The sequence below is a fragment of the Marmota monax genome, unplaced genomic scaffold (genome assembly GCF_021218885.2).
Source record: "Marmota monax isolate L192 unplaced genomic scaffold, Marmota_monax_Labrador192_F-V1.1 WCK01_AAM20220418_F8-fsc00168, whole genome shotgun sequence".
NCBI lineage: Eukaryota > Metazoa > Chordata > Mammalia > Rodentia > Sciuridae > Marmota > Marmota monax.
Genome location: NW_026692492.1, coordinates 2,786,760 through 2,807,894, shown reverse-complemented (window position 1 = coordinate 2,807,894; position 21,135 = coordinate 2,786,760). Strand labels below are relative to the sequence as shown.

Sequence of the window (21,135 nt, the reverse complement as noted above, 5' to 3'; positions counted from 1 at the left end):
GGCGAAGCGTCGGAGAAAGAGACCACCAAGTGACCACTTATGCAATTGGCAGAAGGGGATTTATTGATCTAGCATGCTAGGGCTCCATGCCCACTCAAGAAGGGAGAACAGCCCAGAGCCCCAAGCAGGGGCTGAGTACTGCTTAAGTACACTTTTTTGGGGAGGGCGGGGATTTTACATACATCACAGTCTCCTTTAACAAATCATCATACACCGTGGGAAAATCAAACAACTCCTAAACATGATTAGTTCATTCATTGGCGGGAACAGGTCAGGCGGGGGTGATAGGTCAGTTCTAAAGCAGGATACACATTCAAACTGATTGGTTTAGGCCCTGCGATGCCTACGTGAGAGACCACACAGAGCCCTTCAGTTATTAAACAACCAAGCAGTCAGGGGAAATACTTACTGGGTGGTTCCAAGCATTGTCTTAATAGCTACAGGAATTTCAGGTTTTGCAGGTAACACAGAAACCTAACAATACCTAATCCTTTACATTTTAACTCAGGCCTTGCAGCTTAGAAACTTTATAATGCCCGGTCTTTTACCCTTTCACTTTTACACTTTAACTTCAATTTCTTTTACCCTTACAATATGTATATATATGAGCCTTTTCTTCTGTGAAAGTGAGAAAGAATTTTACCACATTTCACATTTACCACATTTCACATTCAAAGGATATTTCTCCAGTAAGCTTCCTACATGTTTATGAGTGAAATAGTAACAACAGAAGACTAAGCCAGTTGCGTTCATGAGTGCGATTTCTCTGCAGTGTGAGTTTGTTCATGTCTCCGAAGGTAAGTGGATCTAGCAAAGGCTTTCCCACACTGCTTACATTCATAGGGCTTCTCTCCAGTATGTGTTCTCCCATGTATGTGAAGCTCAGTGGATGTAGCAAAGGCTTTCCCACATTGTTGACATTCATAGGGCTTCTCTCCAGTATGTGTTCTTCTATGAATCTGAAGGTAACAGGATCTAGCAAAGGCTTTGCCACACTGCTTACACTCATAGGGCTTCTCTCCAGTATGTGTTCTTCTATGAATTTGAAGGTAACCAGATGTAGCAAAAGCTTTTCTACACTGTTTGCACTCATATGGCTTCTCTCCAGTATGAAAACGTTCATGTACCTGAACGGAAGAGAATGTAGCAAAGGCTTTTCCACATTGTTGACATTCATAGGGCTTCTCTCCAGTATGTGTTCTTCCATGAATCTTAAGGTTACTGGATGTAGCAAAGGCTTTGTTGCACTGCTTACACTCATAGGGCTTCTCTCCAGTATGTGTTCTTCTATGAATCTGAAGGTAACTGGATGTAGGAAAGGCTTTGCCGCAGTGCTTACACTCATAGGGCTTCTCTCCAGTATGTGTTCTCCCATGTATGTGAAGCTCAGTGGATGTAGCAAAGGCTTTCCCACATTGTTGACATTCATAGGGCTTCTCTCCAGTATGTGTTCTTCTATGAATCTGAAGGTAACAGGATCTAGCAAAGGCTTTGCCACACTGCTTACACTCATAGGGCTTCTCTCCAGTATGTGTTCTTCTATGAATTTGAAGGTAACCAGATGTAGCAAAGGCTTTGCCACACTGCTTACACTCATAGGGCTTCTCTCCAGTATGAAAACGTTCATGTACCTGAACGGAAGAGAATGTAGCAAAGGCTTTTCCACATTGTTGACATTCATAGGGCTTCTCTCCAGTATGTGTTCTTCCATGTCTTTGAAGGTGACTGGATGTAGCAAAGGCTTTCCCACACTGCTTACATTCATAGGGCTTCTCTCCAGTATGCGTTCTTCCATGAATCTGAAGGTGACAGGACCTAGCAAAGGCCTTTCCACATTGTTGACATTCATACGGCTTCTCTCCAGTATGTGTTCTTTTATGTACATGGAGCTGAGAGGATGTAACAAAGGCTTTTCCACACTGTTTACATTCATAGGGCTTTCCTCCAGTATGAATTTGTTTATGTATCTGAACGTAAGAGGATGTAGAAAAGGCCTTTTCACATTGTTGACATTCATAAGGTTTCTCTCCAGTATGAGTTCGTTCATGTGACAGAAGGGCAGAGGGCTTAGCGAAAGCTTTGCCACACTGCTTACATTCATAGGGCTTCTCCCCAGCATGTGTTCTCTGATGTATTCTAAATAAACTGGGATAAGCAAAGTCTTTCCCACATACCTTACATTTAAAAGGTGCATTTTCAGTGTGGGTGATCCTGTGACATTGAAGACTTGTGAGTGAAGTACAGGTCCGACCACCTTCTTTACATTCACAGAGTTTCTCTCCAGAATGAGTTCTTTCATGCCTTCTAAATAAAGAGGAGAAATGAAAGGCTTTCCCACATACCTCACATTGAACAGCTTTACCTCCACTCTGTGTTCTCATGTGTCTTTGAACATCTGTGGGAGAAGATGAGGCTTCACCACATTGTTGATATTCAAAGGGTTGCCACCCAGTATGAGTAACTTCATGCCTTTGAATGGTACTGAGACAGCTGAAGACTTTCTCACATACTCTATTTTCATAAGGTCCATCTCCAGTTTCTGTTAAAATTTGTGTGTGAACGCTTTTGGGAGTTACCACAGATTTCCTGTAATGCTTCAATTCACATGGCTTCTCTTCACATTCCTCATGCTTGCAGGGTTCATGTCCAGAGTGACATGCGATGTGCCTATGACAAAATGAAGGACATATAGTCTTTTGCACACATAACACACTTACATGTATTTACTGTATTAAAATTTGTCTTTGTCCAGTTAAGAACTGGAATCTCATTGAAAGTTTCCCCACACTATCTTCTTGGCTTCTGAAGTTTACCCCATGGCTTCTTTGAAGAATAGCCAGCACATTATCAATGCTGGATTCATTCACATTGTTCTATTTATTTAAAGGTCATAAGCTTACGTTACTATGAACAACAGGTAAAGGATAGGATTTCTGACTTGTTCAAATTGCCTGAAAATCAAGAGATTGAGAGGAAACAATCGTTTGCAACACAGCTTCCCTATGGCTATCATGCAAATAGTGATATTCACATATGCAATTTCATAGTACTTTTTGCATGTCAAGCACTTTGAAAACACTGAATATCTGTTACAGTTAAGTATATATTTCCTGTAAAAAAAATCTTGTAAGAATAAATACATTTCAAATTGTGCATATTTCTCCGTTTGGTTTGTTTTAAATATTATATGGCATTCTCAGATTCCCTCCAGGATTCCTCTTGTGAGTACAATTACCTTAGAATGCTCCCAGAATGTTCGATCTGATCTTCAATGGTCTTGTCTTCCCATTTGTTTCCTAAAATGCAAAACCAGAATGATCTTTATAAATTTTTAGGAGCTAGAAATGCTTTTCCAAATCCTAGGTGCCATTTATGCTACAATAGTTCAACAACTGATTCTCTTTTCACCTTCTACATAAGTGACCAAAATAAATACGAGTTCTCTATCTCATTAATTAAAGAAACATCATTATTACCTATAGAAGTCAGGTATCTGAGGACTTCCAGCATCACATCTCTGTAAAGGTTCTTCTGGGAAAAATCCAGCAAAGCCCACTCCTCCTGGTTGAAGTTCACAGCCACATCCTCAAAGGTCACTGAGATCTAAAATATCCCACAAATGTATAGTGGAGGTCAAGAAAAATTGACAGCATAAGAAATCTACACTCAACATGCATGATGTTCACATGATTCCCTGGCCTCCAATTCATTCCACGATTTGGTCCATGAAATCCTTACTGCATTTGATTGTTCTTGGCCATTCTAGCAGTAGAATTGGGCCACTCAAAAGGCAAACAGTAGAATGTTGGACACCCTTCCTTTGGTGTGTTCATAGGAAGTAAGAAAGCCTTCCAGGTCACTCCTAAATTCTTTGTTGGTTTTAACTATTACAGGTCCTAACATTGTCCTGTGCAGTAGAAAGCTTATATTAACACTCCCAATACTACTTAAACTTAGAAAAGAAAGCTGACTGAGTAGAAAATTGCTGGAATCACAAAACAGCATTTCTGACAGATTCTGCCAACCACAGTGGCTCACTGGGCCTCCACAGAAAATGTCAACAACATGGAAATTCTGATCTCCTGTTTCCTTCTGAAAGTATACTGTTCCCTCTTTAAATAAATGCCTAGAGGGCTGGGGATGTGGCTCAAGCGGTAGTGCACTCGCCTGGCATGCATGCGGCCCAGGTTCGATCCTCAGCACCACATACAAATAAAGATGTTGTGTCCGCCGAAAACTAAAAAATAAATATTAAAAAAATTGTCTCTATATCTACATCTCTCTTGCTCTCTCTTTAAAAAAAATGCCTAGAATTAGGGCCCACCCACAACCTCTGGGCATGGGTCACTAAGGATCTTCCCTCATAGACAATATTTAGACAACATTACACACAATTGGTCACAATGTGTTCACTGGGGATTGAGCTCAATTTGGTTGATCATAACAAGAACAAATAGAAGTTTGCAGGTGATTTACTCCAGAAGACAATTAAGCCAACTAGTAATCAAACACAATGATTAACACCTTTATTTATTTTATTTTAATATAATGCTGTGAACCAAACTCAGTACCTCACAAATGCCAGGCAAGCAATCTACCAGTGAGCCACAACCCCAGTCCCAAGCACCATGATTAATAAACATGACAATTTGACAATTTCTGGTGGTTAATGTCAAAGCAGAATGGAGTGTGTGGAAAGATGGCATGTTTCTCAGAAATAACTCAATGTGCCCAAGATGTCACCTTGTCAAAAACAACAGCCTTACAAAGCTATATAAGTCTGAAAAACAGCCTTCTTAACAGACAGCAGAAAGTACTTTTCCAAACCTCATGTCAACAATGAATATCCAATGATTGTCAAATTCCTCTGAACAGCAGATGTCTCACTCAGATGATGTACAACTATGAGACACACACCAATGTTCTGCTCAAGGACAATTTGATCAAGAATGGGCCACATGTGCAATGGTTGTCTGTTGTGAAAGAGATTCCTTGTGCCTGTAATACAGCTGGTGCAAAGAGACCTCAGGCACAAGCACTTCCAGGGGGGGGTAAAGCAGCAGGTTTGCAGCCCAGAATCCTGAAGTATCCCACGCTGACTGTGAGTGAAACAGGCCACTCCACGCATGTCTCTAAGCACGCTATGATCTCTGAACAGTGTGGAACAGCCAAAGAGCTCACCTGCTAGACAGTGCCCCTGCCACTGACACAGCACCAACTCAAGGACTTAAGACATATGACATTCTGAGCAGCACAGTATCAGAAGAGGTTAATAAGAGTCCAAGAGAAAGCCTGGAGTGAGCTGGCCTCCATGCATGGAAAGATTATGAGTGAGAGAAGGTGCCTAAAGACAGATCACAGTGATGGTGCAGGCAAACTGGAATGTACGTGGCAAAAGGTACTCCATCCCTCTCTTCTGCAGACAAAAGTCCATGTATTACACGTTGAAATGTGAAAGACTAAAACACTTTTCAGAAAGTTAAAGGAAACATGGTTTTATTTATTTATTTATTTATTTATGGTGGGGCAGATTAAAAACTTAGCAGAAATCAAATCCAGTCCAGGGGATAAAAATCATGCAGCCACATCCCTCTCACATTTTTTTTTCTTTCTTTCTTTCTTTTTCTGGTGCTGGGGATCGAACCCAGGGCCTTGTGCATGCAGGGCAAGCACCCTAACAACTGAGCTATATCCCCAGCCCTCACATTTGATGTTTTAAGACAGAGTCTTGTCTGTTGCTTCCCTTCTGTCCCACCACACTGGCACTCAGGGGAGTCTAGAAATGGACTGAACACAAGCCAATTCACCACACACACCACAGACAAAGCAGTTTCTAAGCAAATGCATGAAGCCTTCAAGAAAAAGGAAGAGCACCATAGGAGAAAGGGGAGAACACATTTCCATCCACTTTTCAACAACAAAATGTACAAAGAATACTGAAAGACAGGAAGCCGTGGCTCAGCAAAGGAAAATACATGACTTGAGATTGACCAACCCTGAGCAAGATCAGACTTCAGAATCCCTAGGTTAAATTTTCTTCCTTTCTTCTTTCCGTTTTTCTTTCTTTCCTTCCTTTTTCTTTTCATTTCTTTTTTTTTATACCAGGAATGGAACACAGAGGTGCTTAACCACTAAGCCACATCCCCAGCCTTTTAAATTTTATTTATTTATTTTTGTTTTGAGATAGGATCTAATTTGTTCAGGGTGTCTCTAACATATACTGAGGCTGTCTTTGTACTTGGAATCCTTCTGCCCATAACATGGGATTACAGGCCTGTGCTGTCTCTAGACTAAACTGTAAAATAACGCTCTTAAATTTTAATATGCATGCAACTGAAACAAAGTGAAAAATACACCAGGTAGAGCCATAGAGAACTGTCCAGGACAATGAAGAATGCACACTTACACTGGAGACATCAGCCTAACTCTGTTGGATCAGAAAGGCAGACAGGAGGGCTCCACTGGCCTTCAGCCAAAGGGGAAGCACATAGAGTTCTCAGGGTCACAGCAACACCCCCAGGACAAAGCATATCCTGAGCCATAAACCACACCTCTACAAGCGTGCAACCCCAAAGAAATCCCATGTATGCTCAAAGACCATGGAGGGTGAAGCAGAAATCAGATAAGAAGCATCCAGAAAGCCTTTAGACAAATGGAGGTGATGCACAGGGCTCTAAACAGATCTGCTCGGAGCCATTAGGCAAGTAGGTATGACAATTTCCTTGCCAGTGTACCCCATGTTGCTTAGTGGAAGGACTTGTGGAAATAGGACATTTTGCAGTGACATTGCATGTAGGTGACCTTGCTCAAGGACCAGGGCGGATCCCGGTTTAGGGCATTCCCAGTTTAGGATAATCTGGGTTTAGGGCATTCCCGGTTTAGGACAATCCAGGTTTAAGGTTATTCCTGCTGGGAATAGGGCGTATCCTGCTGCCTGAGTTCCCCTTGAGTTCTCACAGGATTCAGACAGTATTTTTTGGGAGACAGAAGCCCAGTGGGTGTGGATTTGGGCAGAGAACGTGGATTTCCCCAGAACGTGATTGTAGACGGCTGGTGTGAGTTCGGGAATAAAGAGTTGCTGTTTGAATCTACAAGCTGTGTGGTGGCTCGTGATTTTGTGCCCAGCAAGACTGCGGCATTTGATGGTCCGTATGGGGAACGTCTAAAACTTGGAGGTAAGTGAAATTGCTCGCCCCTGAGGGAAGGCGAGAGAATGGGTGAACATTTCAAAAAACAATGTGTTATTGTTTTGATTTATTTTGTTTTTATTTCAAGTTGCCTGTTCCTAGAACTTTCTCAGGCAAACTGGGGAAAATGGTTGACTCAAGGTTTGAAGTTGTTCGCCTCCGAGGAAGAAAAATTGTTAGAGGAAAGAGGCACCCCAGTAAGACCAAGAACAGTTAGGACATATGTTGATACAATACAAAAATGTAGCCCATGGCTTTTTAAAGACGAGTTATTAAGTATATTAATGGGACCATCACGGTATCCTGTAGAAAGATTTTTCTTCAACAAGAAAGACAGGGCTAGTTCTCTTTACTACATTTGTCTAAGATCTTGGTTTTTACAAACATCTGATTAATTTACAAAGCTAAAGTGTTAAAATATCAACCACTATATATGAAATCAAGTACTCTTTACTTATTAAGTTCCATAAGGTAATATATTTAAACATTATGTGTGTTTTCATAAATTGATAAATGGAAAAATGTTTAATATTGCTTTGTGTCTGTGTCTTTGCTAAAACAAGGTTACTAAGAGTTAAGATTCTATCATGTGTAATTTATATACAAAGAGTAGAAAAATTTTCAGTTGGGTTTCAATTATAGTATTATAGTATTATAAAAAACATGAAAGTCTTTCATCTTATTAAAGTGGAGTAATTTGTCTAAATCAGAAATTTTATAAGAGTTGTTTCAAAATGTGAATTTATAAAAAGGGTTAATGGTTAAAAAAGAGATAGAAAAAGATTCAAGATGTGGAAATATATAAGGTTAAAGGAAAAAGAAATGTTTCTAGATGAGATAATCTATGTGTGGTAAAGTAAAAAGTTGTAAAATGCCATTTAAAAAGATTTTGAGGAAACTAGACTTACTTTAAAAGCTTGAGAAAGGAAAAAAGAAGAAAAAAGGTATTTGTACATGGCAGATTGAGACAAAGCTTCTCAATGGAGTTTAAAAAAAAAGCCTTTGGTTGAAGGGCAGCCATTTAAACTAACATTGAAGCGATTTAAACAAAATCTAAGCCTCGTTTAAAAGAGTGAAGCTGTAGGTGGTGAAAAAGTACATTTAAAAGTACAGTATAGATGATAATTGGAAGGCTTTAAAAGGTTAAATTGAAGGTGGTTAAAATGCCTTCATGATGGAGGAAAGATTGCATCATTCGAAGCCTAGTTAATCTTAAAAACATTACTTAAAAAAAAAATAAAACCCATGAAAATGGGAAGATAATAGGATAAAAGATATTTAGATAAAGAAGATTAAAAATTTGAAGTGAAAAACTTTAAAGACAGAAGTATAGAAACTTAAAAAGAAAAAAAGAATATGTAGAAAAAAAATGTAGGAAGACAAAAATTTTAAACCCACAAAATAAAAAAAAATAAATAAAAAACAGGAGGAAAAAAAGCAACTAAGGGTGAATGTACTAACCTTAAAGGAAAACTAGAAGATAGAAATAAGATAGAAAATGGTTAAAAATGTCAAATAAAGGTATTTTAGATAAAAAATACAAAAAGCTAAGACAACTATTAGATACAGACATATACTTATTAAAGCAAAAAGAGGGAATTGGAAAGGGGTATATATCCCCCAAAGATAAACTTAAAATAACCCCTTTTACCCTAAACTTTTTAAAATTTAGATTCATCAGTACTTAGTGCTGCAGAAAGGCATATGTATCCAAAAAAGGTACATAAGCCTAAAGTACTTTGGAAAGATATTCTATCAGGACAATGGAAAGGTCCTGACCCAGTGATTGTCTGGAGTCGGGGTTTTCTTTGTGTGTTTCCACAGGGAGAACAGCAGCCGATTTGGATTCCAGAGAGATTAACTAAAACAATTTCTACAGATCAAAAAGAAGATGATTTGACTCAAATCCATTACAGCTGATATCCAGAACTCCAGCTTGGCCATTCTTATATCGGCGACAGTGATTAACCAGGATGCTTTTTTCAATAGCTATTTTATCATTGCATTTTTCCACATCATAAGGTTCTATTTTTATTTTTTGAGCTCATACAAACCTAGGTTAATGTTTTTCTGATCAGTTTTATTTTTTGACTGTGGAGTTTTTAAACATTGCAATGGAGATTTCACCTAGGTAAAGCTACAAGGCTTTTACTATTTTCTTATGTGTTGTACGTTTGTGTGCACTCTTGTGTTTTGTGTTGTATGTCTGTGTGTGCGTATATCCATAGATCTTATATGAGGAGCGCTCATGAAAAAATGGATCTGAATTATTAATATATTTTTTTTATTCACGTGATTTAAATGGTTTAATTTAAATTAGGTAAACAGCTGTTAAGGATTGTTTTTAAAGTAGGTTAACAGATCTGTTTGTTTACTTTCACCTTTCCTTTTCATTATATTTAATAATTCTTTTCAGGATAATGTCTCTTTAGCATCATTGCCAGAATTCCTATCTCCATCCCAGTGCCAGTGAAGACAAAGATAAAACCAGACTACAGCTTCTATGATAGGTATCACAGTAAACTGTATAAACTGATGCATCAATGAATATAACTCAACAAGTAATGCTCAATCAAGGATTCGATTTACTTTGGGAGGAAATGGACATATTGATAGACTCCTCCTCTTTGAACTGCTTGCAGAACTTGCCTGGACTATGTATCACTTGTATACATTGTGAACTATCATTTGGTGCAGCAAATTGTGGTAGTGCTGGCATATCTTTGCTGATGGTGTCACCAGTGATGCAATTTTTCCCAAGGAGCCGTCAATTGCCTTGGTGTCATGGCATTTCTGTATCCTCCTCCCTTCTGCTAGTGATGGTCTAAAATTTGGGGGCCAATGGCTATATGCTGGACCGGTAGTCAGTGATGGGTATGATCCAATTGCAGTGGTATCAACCTAAGACAGGAGGCTGACGCCTAAAGGTCAGTTTTCTGATGACGGGTAAGAACCATATGTTGAACTGGACAACCTACCAGGCATGGTCCTTAAGCCACATTAGCCTCACTCCCCCACTGGCACCAAGGCCAAATTTGGGGGCCAACAGAGGTGAGGCAAAGAACCTCACCCACCCCCCACACACACACTGGTGCATAGACCTATCCACAAGTATGGCTGTATGCTGGACCGGTAGTCAGTGATGGGTATGATCCAATTGCAGTGGTATCAACCTAAGACAGGAGGCTGACGCCTAAAGGTCAGTTTTCCGATGACGGGTAAGAACCATATGTTGAATTGGACAACCTACCAGTCACGGTCCTTAAGCCACATTGCTTGTTGTTTAATTAATCAGAAGGGGGGAGATGCTGGGAGCCACTAGCCAAGTAGGTATGACAATTTCCTTGCCAGCATACCCCATGTTGCTTAGTGGAAGGACTCATGGAAATAGAACATTTTGCAGTGACATTGCATGTAGGTGACCTTGCTCAAGGACCAGGGCGGATCCGGGTTTAGGGTGTTCCTGGTTTAGGATAATCCAGGTTTAGGGCATTCCCGGTTTAGGACAATCCAGGTTTAAGGTTATTCCTGCTGGGAATAGGGCGTATCCTGCTGCCTGAGTTCCCCTTGAGTTCTCACAGGATTCAGACAGTATTTTTTGGGAGACAGAAGCCCAGTGGGTGTGGATTTGGGCAGAGAACGTGGATTTCCCCAGAACGTGATTGTAGACGGCTTGTGTAAGTTCAGGAATAAAGAGTTGCTGTTTGAATCTACAAGCTGTGTGGTGGCTCGTGATTTTGTGCCCAGCAAGACTGCGGCACAGATCAAGAGAAAGAGGTGACTCAAGAGAAAACGAGACCATTTTAAAGGAAATAAAATGTAAAAGTCCACCATAGGATATGTGTAGAAAACAGCACAGGGGATGCTTCATTGGTACCTAAATCATCAAAAGCACATTTCAGAAAAGAAGAGCTAAAGCAATCATTGAAACTTCCACTTCAGGAGACCAGAGAAAGAAGACCAGGTAAACCTAAATTAACCACAGGAAGGTAACAGAGTGGGTGTCGATGAAACCACAATCAGGAAATCCGCAGTCTGCAAAATCAAGCCCTTCATGAACATCAGCATCACTGATAAACTGACATAAGAATGGGTTCAATCCTCACCACCATGCATACAAAATAAATAAAATAAAGGAATAAAATATACAATAATTTTAAAGCAAAGAGCAACAGAACTGATAAAACTAAGAGAATTAAAAGTATCATCATGACAAATGCATTGAGATTAAAGATTTTCATGAATATGTGCTTGACACAAATTAGACAACTTAGAGATATTGGACCATTTCTCTGAGAGGGACAATCTCCTACAACTTACACACAAGGGGAATACACAAAACAGATGAGCCCATGGTTACTGAAAAAACAGACTCAATAACTAATTACTACCCAAAAAGGCAAGGCAAGGCTCTGACATCTCAAACAGGCTTCCGTGAGACACTTAAGAACTGCCACCAATTTTCTACTTTTTTTCCTACAACACACTAGGCAAGTTAAACCTCCTAATTCTTTTGAGACTTAAGTTAACATATTATCAAAATTAAATAGATAAAGAAAAGTATTAAATTAAAAAGGATATTATGAATGACTCTCATGATCATCAATGCAAAATTCTTCATCAAACATTACCGAATTGAAGCCAAAAATAAAATTATATACCACAGCCAAGAGGGAATTATTACAACTCTGCAAGGCTGATTCAAAACTGAAAAATCAGTTAACATTATCCATCACAACACAAAGCTAAATAATAAATATCATGATTACATCAATAGTTAAAGAAAAAACTTAAGAATAATGGAAAAACACACTCAATCTCAGAAAAACATCAATGTCTTTATAGAGAGACAGCATGATCCTCTTCTCTATGTGGAATCATGAAGAATCATGAAAAGAAACGAGATGATATTAGTGTTGTCATGCTAAATAATAGGACAATTATTATATGATTGACATCAGCAAGCTGGACATGGATGCAATGTACATGGTCTCTAACACTCAGGGGGCTGACCAGGATGGTCACCACTTTGAGTCCAGCCTGTGCAATTTAGCAAGTCTGTGTTTAAAATAATAATAATAATAATAATAATAATAATTATTATTATTATTATTATTATTATTAAAAGAATTGGGAATCTAGCTCGATGGTAGAGCAGCCCTGAGTTCAACACCCAGCACCAAAAACAAAAACAAACACCTCTTATACAGCACCAATGAAAGAGAAATACTCATATATAAATCTGATAAGAATCTATAAAAAAAACTGCATACTTCTAATGAGAGTGTAAAAAGACAGGGCAAATACATGCAGATATTTCATGTTCACAGATGAGAAGCCTCAGGGTTATTATTAATTCTTACCAATTTCAGTTATGGATTCAATATGATCCCAATAAAAATTACTTTAAGTTATGTTTTCAGTAAAAGATCAAGAACAACCAACACAGTAATGAACACTAAATTCTCAGGATGGACACCACCTGAGGTTAGGAACTACTAGAAATCTACAATCATCAAGACTGGGTGGGCTGGGGATGTGGCTCAAGAGGTAGCGCGCTCACCTGGCATGCGTGCAGCCTGGGTTCGATCCTCAGCACCACATACAAACAAAGATGTTGTGTCCACCGAGAACTAAAAAATAAATATTAAAAAATTCTCTCTCTCTCTTTAAAAAAAAAGACTGTGGTATTTGGCACTGTATAAATATATTCCACTGATTTTTAAAAAGGAGCAAAGAACAAAATCAATGGAAAATATACTCTCCTGGAAAAAGTTGCCAAAGCACCTGGACATTAACATGCAGAAAAAGAAAACATATTCACTTCACAAATGTCACAGAATCAACTCCCAGTGGAGGCTCAGACTCAAGGTAGGACACAGAGCTGGGGCTGCAGCTCTAGTGCAGCACCTGCCTGGCACTTAGCAGGCCCTGGGTTCACTTGTTAGCACCAAAAAAATTGCCTATACATCATAGTACAAAATGCAAACTTCAGAACTTCACTAAAATGACACAGAAGTACTTACAGAGAAATCTGGGCTGGCATGACTTCATATGCAACATCACACACATGATCTGTGAGTGAAAAACTTGTAAATCGAACTTGATCAAAATGAAGTTTGTGTTTTTCAAAAGATGCACTTGAGAGAATGAGAAGACATGCTGGAGAACTGGACAAAATGTTGTCACGACACATAGTGACACTGGGTTGGTATTCAACATGCAGGAAGAACACTCAGTAAGAAAGCAAGCAACTAAGTTGGAAGTGGGCAAAAAAACCTGGAAAGACACTTATCCAAGAAATAGAGACTGTTAACCCAGGTGTGAGAAGATATTCACCAGCACTTAATTAGGAAACTTTAAATTAAACAATAAGGTGCCACCAGATACCCACTGGAGTGGCCAAATGCAAACATTGAAAGCACTGAAAGACAGAGAAAACAAGAATTGGCAAGAACTCTTCCCTTGCTCATGTGAACAGAAAGGATAACAGCCTCTCTGGAAGACAGTCACACTCTTACCAAATAAACATGGTGCACTCCAGAATTAAGTGACCACACTCCCAGGTGTCTACCCAAATGAGATGAAAATTATGTGCACAGAAAACCTCACAGCTGTGACTATAGCAGTCATATCCAGAACTGCCCAAAGCTAGATACAAGGAAGTTGTCACTTTCAATACTGAATGGACAAACTGTGGTTTAATCACACCAAAGAATGTCATGCAGTAAATGAGCTCTGTAGCCTGGAAAGATACAGCACCCTTAAAAGCAGACTGGTAAGTGAGAGAAGCCAGTTTGAAATGGCCAAGTGCAGTAAGATTCCAAGTCTAGAACATTCTGGAAAAGACAACATTATAGATGCACTAGCAGAACTGATGGGTGCCAGGGACTCAGGGAGCAGAGAGGGAGGAAGGAATGAGGAGGAGTGATGAACAGGGGGAACCCAGGATTCCCAGAGCAGTGAAACTCTTCTGTATGACATTATCGTGTAAATTAAATGACACACAATCACATCACACAAACAAGGAACCCTAAGGTAAAGGATAAATTTTGGCTTATCCTAATGTGTTCCTCCATCCACTCTCTTCATCAAATGTCCAACACTGGTTCAGTAACTGGTATCCTACACCAATGCAAGATGTTGAAAACAGTGGAGACTATAAATTGGAGATAGGGATGTTTGATACTATGTGTAATGAATGGCTCATTTGAATTGTCAACTTGATTGGATTAAGAGATACTGATACAAAGGGGCTTCTGGGTGTGTCTAGGAATGATTGGCATGTGAGATAGCGAACTGAGGTGGGGAAACCTCCTTAAGCTAGGCAGCATCATCCAATAGGACAGTGTCTTGGGTGGAACAAAAGAAGGAAGCAGCAGCAGAGCAAGCCCCTTTCTTCTCCAATGGCTGCTGCATTGGTCTGAGGATATCAGACTCTGCCTTCTTCACACTCCCAAAGTGGACTCTGCCTGTGATTCTCCAGGGAGTTTCCAGAACCTTTGGTCTGACTAGGGCAGCACCATTGATCCCTCTTGATCTGAGGCTTCAGCCTCTTGGACTCTGCAGCTACTACTTCTCAAGCTCTCCACTCTGCAGATGGCCACTGTGGACACCAGCTTTGGGTCAAGTAGGCCAATCTAATAAGTCCCCTTTTATAATCACACTTCCTCTTGATGCTGTTCCTCTAGAGAACACCGACTAATAAACTATGTAAGCCTGAAATTGCTCATAAAAACAAAGTTTATTTAATAAAAAAAAGTGGATAAATATCTTGCCATCAAGTCTCACAAATATATACCCAAGAAACAATATTACATACTGAAAACCTTTTTCATAATAATGCAAAAAATAAAGGAAAGAGGAAGAGTCATAGTTACAAATTTCAAAACTGGAGAGAAAAGCAAGGAAAATGATTTTCAATACTGGAGAGAAATGGGATGATAAGTCTTTAAAAGGCATTCTAAGTGCTGGTGTGGTGGTGTTGTTATGGGTGAGGCTGTATGGACAATGACCAAACAGACACCATTTTACCCTGAGACTCCATATCATGTAAGAAATGCTTCTCCCGTGGAAAAGCCCCTCCTCTGTACCCCCTAATAGTTACCTAGCATAACATACTTGAAAGTAGCAATTCTTATATAATGCGAAATTGTTCCCTTTGGTTTCCATTTTTCTTGGGCAATGTACCTTTGCTGTCATTCTGGTTACTGATGTGGTCAATTAGTTTCTCGGCTACCTTAGTCGTGGAGGGGGGGAGTGGGCGTGCCCATCAATCGTACACAAGCAAGATAGTATCCATAAGCCAATCATCTTATGCCTAATGTAACCACACTATGAGGGTGCTCTAAATATGGCTATCATCAGGAAGGGTCTTTGTCCCTAGGGAAGGGGGTTTCTAAGAAGTTCCATGTCGAAGCTCCTGGCTATCAGTTTCCTGGCCTGGCAGCTTGGCAATGCTAACCACAAAGCTAAGGATGTGGTTTCACTACGGCTCACTAGAGCAGAGCATCCCATCCTGCAGCCCTTCCTATCAGGCCTGAACGAGTGGAGATTCTTCAAGCACTCTGAGCTGCTCATAGCTGCTAGCTACAAACGGAAAGTTATTCCAACATACCTTGTCAGAGATTGATTGTCTAGATGTTAATAACCATTGTATAACTTGTACTGAACTAGGGTCATTTTGACCCACTTCCCTTCTGCAGGCTTGCTGCTCCGCCAACCTGGAAAGTCCTGCGGGAAATACCAATGTACCCATTGCATGGTCTCGCTAAATGCCCAATTCAGCTTCTGCACCTGCTTACTTATAGTTGTGTCAACCCAGATGGAGTTTTTACCTTTAAATATCTTAAAATGCTCAGGCTTGGAGCTGTTCCTTGCAGAGAAAGTTATGGGTCCTGTGGGGAGCCATCGCCGGCTGGCCAGCTAAATAAAGACTCTTCAATTTGGACAGAATTGGGACTTGATGTTTTCTGAGGGACCTGCCCCACAACAATGTGCACCTGCAATTTCAGCAACTAGGGAGGTTAAGGCATAAAAATGGCAAGTTTGTTGCCAGTCTCAACAACTTAGCAAGACACTCAGAAATTTAGTGAGACTGGTCTTCGTCAAAAATAAAAAGAAGGGACTGGGACTGTAGCCCAGTGGCAGAGCATTTTCTAGCATGTGTGAGGCACTGGGTATGATCCTCAGCACCACAGAAAAATAAACAAAATAAAGATATTCTGTCCATCTACAACTATACAAAATAAAAATAAAATAAAATAAAAAATAAAAATAAATAAATAAGAAGAAGGGCTGAGGATATGCTCAGTGGTTTATTCCCCAGGAAATCACCTGCCCACCTCCAAAATACTGTTCACAAAGTTGAAATTCTTTTTTGGAGGATAACTAAGCATGAGCAAGTTCATGGCTTCAATCCCCAGTACTCAGTAAGTAAGCAAATAAATAAAAAACAGTCCATAATATTAATTTTCTTGGTCTGGAGAGTAGCTTGGTTGGTAGTAGAGAATTTGCCAAGCATGCATGTGGCCCTCAGTTCAATCCCCAGCAGTTCACACACAAAACAAACAAAACAAAACAAACTAACTAACTAATTAAAATACATGTAATGAGTGATAAAAAATGATTACAATAAAAAAGGTATACAATGAGAGGCATAAAATACAACAAAATCAATAGAAAGACAACACACTTTCTCACAAAGGAGACTGAATGTTCCCATGATCTACACTCTCTGAAAAAAACACTGAACATTTCAGTAAATTCTATGAACTTTAGGGCATGGTTTCCTGTGTTTTTTGGGTGAACTTAAGAAAAACTGCATCTAAAAATGGGAATAGTAGACTGCATCTAAGAACAGCCAAAATGTTGTACAGAACAGAGTGAGTAGAGAGAGCATTTATCTTACTTCCAGTTTCATAAGCTAAAAGGCCAATTTCCAAAGGGGTGGCCCTAGGAGGAGGCAGTTGGCAGTGAACAGGAATCAGGTGAGAGTGCTCATGAAGGGGATCAGCACCCTTATTTAGACACATGTATCTCTCCTACCCAGAAAATGGGTGTCATTTATTATTTCACTGATAAATTATCCAGTGGTTAAATGATCACAGTTGGGTATTTTAGGTATTGCCAAAATCATCCTTAAAATTTACAATGAAGATGGGTGCAATGGTGTACACCTGTAACCACAGATGTGCAGGGGCCAGAGGCCCTAGGCAATGTAGTAAGACCCTGGCTTAAAACAAATAATCTGAAAGGGGCTGGGAATGTGGCTCAGTGGTTAAGCACCTCTGGATTGCATTCCTGATACCAAAAAAACACACAGTTAACAGGAACTTGTCAAGTCCAGACAACAAGAGCAACAAACTGTCATCCCCTGTCAAATTCTCCACCTTGTAAAGGACAGAAACTAATGTTTTCAAGAAATAACATTCATAAATTTATCCACCACTATTTTTTGTAGAAATCGGTTCATATTCTGCAGCAATAATGCAAAACAGAGTTTCTCTCTATCCTAAGTGGCATTATGGAATCTAGGACCTGGATTTCAGACAAAATTGAATCTCACAAAGTTGAACTTAAGGAAAACTACAGGGGTAGCAAAAGGTAAATTAGTTTTTTCGTTGTTGTTGTTGCTGTTATGGTACCAGGGGATAAACCCAGAGTCATTTTATCACTGAGCCACTTTCCAGCCATTTTTATATTGCATTTTGAGACACAGTCTCATCAAGTTGCATAAGGCCCAGCTAAGTTGCTAATGCTGTCCTGAAATTTGCAATCTTCCTGTCTCATCCTCTGGAGCTGCGAGGATCACAGGTGTGCACCACTGCACCTGACTGTAAATTAGGATTTTTAACAACGGAAATGTAACTAGATTTTTTTAATCCACTTCTTTCAAAAGAGGTATTCTTGCCAGGGGCAGTGGGAAGGGGTCTTGGGAAGTTGAAGAAGGAGGATCACAAGGTGGATGCCAGCTTCCACAACAACTGGGAGGACACCTCAAAATTAAATAAAAGGGGAGGCTGGGGATGTGGCTGATAAAGCTCCCTGAGTTTGGATCCCCAATTAAAAAGAAAAGAAATGTTCTCTCCAATATTTCACTAGATGAAAAGTGACAATTAGCGGACGGTGTCCATTTGAACCGAGTGGGAAGAACGAACATCTGGCCGAGCTGTGAGGTGGAGGGAAGGTGGGGTTTAGAAGGCAGGAGGCGCCTGCAATTTGGGGGACCTACAGCAGCCTCCGGAGGAGCTCCCCTGGGAGAAGGAGGGTGCATTTGTGGCCCTGTTTCCTACACGTTGGGAAGAGTGGGTCGGGCCACCAGTAGAGTGTAGGGGACACCAGGGACCTGAGTCACCCTTCCAAACTCAGGAAACCAGGGGTCAGGGCCCAGGGCCACCTGACAGCGGGGATTCCTCGGCGCTCAGCAGCTGACCTCAAAAACCCAAAACCCAGCTCACCCCGCGATATCAGGGGACAGAGCCCAGGGCCACCCCCCAGCGGGGACTCCACTGCCTCAGCAGCTCACCCGCGCACAGGGCCCCAAGGCAGGTGCTGACCGCTGCACCTTCAGCCCTGGTCGCAAACTCACCATTTTTGTCTTCTGTGGTGACCCGGCGTCCTCTCGAGGAACCTCCGGGCACCCGAGATCTCCGAGGACACAGGCTGCGCAGAGTCGCTGGCCTGGATCCCTGGAGCAGAGAACTCGGGGCCTGGAGAAGGAGTAGCCCAGTAGCTGAGGAAGAAAAGCCCGCGAGATTGCGGAAGCCCGGCCTTCCCCATCCTCTGCGCACTGATTGGACAGTTCCCCCCAGCGACCCTGATGGATGGCCTCCAGGCCCGCCTCTGCATCGTGACTGACAGCTAACATCATCCAATCACTGGCTGAAATTGGGTTAGTGACAGATTCTTGGCCCCAGCCCTTTTCAGGAGGAGCTTTCCGGCTGTGCTGGGAACTAATCCAGGTGGGAAGCCTTGGCTTAGCCTCTGGTACAGAGGTGCCATGTGGCTCTGCTATATGTGTGCAACAGTCATAGAGTGCTTTCCAAGCATTGCGAGGCCCTGGGTTTAACCTCAACACAAAAACAAACCATAGCTACTTGGGGAGGCTGAGGCTGGAGGAGCCCAAGGTCAGTGAGACCCTCTCTTAAAATAAAATGAAAAGGATGGGGATGTAGCTCAGAGGTCCAGGTCAAGCCCCACTGGGTTTATTCCCCAGTACCTCAAAGAAAAAGTAAAAACTATGTGATTATATATATATATATATATATATATATATATATATATATATATATATATATAGTTTTTTTCAGCTGATGCGACCTCAAGCAACTTAGAAAGACACAGTCTCCAAATTTTTGAAACACTATTTAAAGATATCATATGTATGACCCATACATAATATCTAAAAATGAGAACAATTTGAAAACTATTTTAGTAATTCTCATCACCTCCTGGCCTCTGTTGCTTTGAGGAGGCAGCCTGAGCTATGAAAGGAAGCAATTGGGGTTGGCTCTGATGCTCAGGGTTCCATCCCCAGCAGAGAGGGTCCTCAGGGAGGAAGGAAGGCAATCCTCTAGGGCAGCAATGTGTGGTGGAAATAAAATGGGTGCCTTGTGCTTAGTGTAGATGTTCTACTTTGACTGTTAGGAAGTCTTATGTAGAGACCTGACTCTGGGGATCCAGGTCTGGTCAGGTGTATGCCCCAATATCAAACAGAAAAGGTCATGATGCAAAACAGGAAAGAAACTTTGACCAGTGCAGCTACACCAGGAAGACAAGGAAACCCTGCCCTTATGCTGTCTTCAGGTGCTGACAAGCACTTTCAGGTTTTATAGAAGGATAATCATAGGTATGTAAATAAAGGGAAAAGTGTATGTAGGATTCAGTATTATCTGTAGGACTTAGGCTTCAGACACCTGTGGGTCTAATGACTGTGAGCTCACACTCACTTGCCTCATTGACACATGTCCCTCTACTGCACAGACTGACCTCATTTTGTCTCTCAGGAGGAAGTCTCCCTCCAGTGTATTCTTTCCATGTCAAGGTTTCAGATGCACCAACATTTTCAAGAAAAGCCACAAGCCCATCTGCATCCTGCCTAGGAAGCATCATGGGAAATTCATAGAGAACACTAGAAGTGGTGCAGTATTGGTATCTAAGTCATCCAATGCACATTTCTGAAAAGGAGCTAAAAGCAATCATTGAAACTGCTGCTTCAAAAAAAAAAAAAAAAACAGAGAAAGAAGAGCTAGGTAAACCTAAATTACCCACAGGAAGGTAACAGTATTGGGCACCACGGAGCTGGCACCGGTTAGATAGATGGGCCCAGCAATGGACTGTGGCTTGACTTAGGCAGCTAAGGGGCGGCGCCAAGGCCCTAATGTTGGAGGAACAGAGAGTGTGGGGGGGGAGGGGGGGAGGGGGGGGAGGGCCCTGCAGTCAGACAGCAGTGGCTTAGACTGTTCCTGGGGACTCACCAGCAACATCAGAGAGGGGGCACAGGGCATGCCTGGGGCGCTTAAGCAGGGCCCTGGTGGGGACAGGGTGGTTTTCAGGGAGTGAGTGGGCATGAAGGCTGTCTGCAGAGGGGACAAGACAGTAGTCTGGCTGGGGGGGGGGGGGGGGTTAGGGCCATGTTGGGGGAGGGGCAGTGTTGTGTGTGACATTACTGAGTGTGACAGGCCATAGTTTAGGGAGGGGACTCAAGCCCATGGTTGGGGAGACACTGAGGGGTTCAATTGCATAGGGCAGACAGGGGCATTGGGCTGCATGTGTTAAAAAATGTGCGTGTGGGGGGTCACGGCCGTGTTAGGGTGGCTTTCCTTATAGAGATTGTGGGACTTGGCCATGGGGAAGGGTCCCGGCTCAGAATGGGAGGGGCAGAGCGGGTCTTAGTGGGGGGACACTCCAGCGCATTTGTGTCGACCTGGTGTGGGGGGGACACAGG

General features: G+C 41.3%; 1 protein-coding gene across 5 annotated transcripts in view; it reads right to left on the bottom strand.

The window, feature by feature from the left end:
- LOC124092080 (zinc finger protein 709-like) overlaps positions 1-19,370 on the bottom strand; it is a 33,427-nt gene extending 14,057 nt beyond the window's left edge. For 3 of the 5 annotated variants that reach the window (XM_058579053.1, XM_046443386.2, XM_058579052.1), the window contains exons 1-4: positions 18,778-19,308; positions 3,477-3,603; positions 3,236-3,296; positions 836-2,667 (exon numbers count right to left, since the gene is read on the bottom strand). In XM_058579053.1, coding sequence (XP_058435036.1) covers positions 836-2,667; positions 3,236-3,296; positions 3,477-3,603; positions 18,778-19,059 — 2,302 coding nt within the window. In that variant the 5' untranslated portion in view covers positions 19,060-19,308. Of the gene's footprint in view, positions 1-37; positions 2,668-3,235; positions 3,297-3,476; positions 3,604-18,777 lie in introns of those variants that run through there. The other 2 variants (XM_046443385.2, XM_046443387.2) reach the window with 2 other exon arrangements.
- Between the last annotated feature and the right edge of the window lie 1,765 nt (positions 19,371-21,135).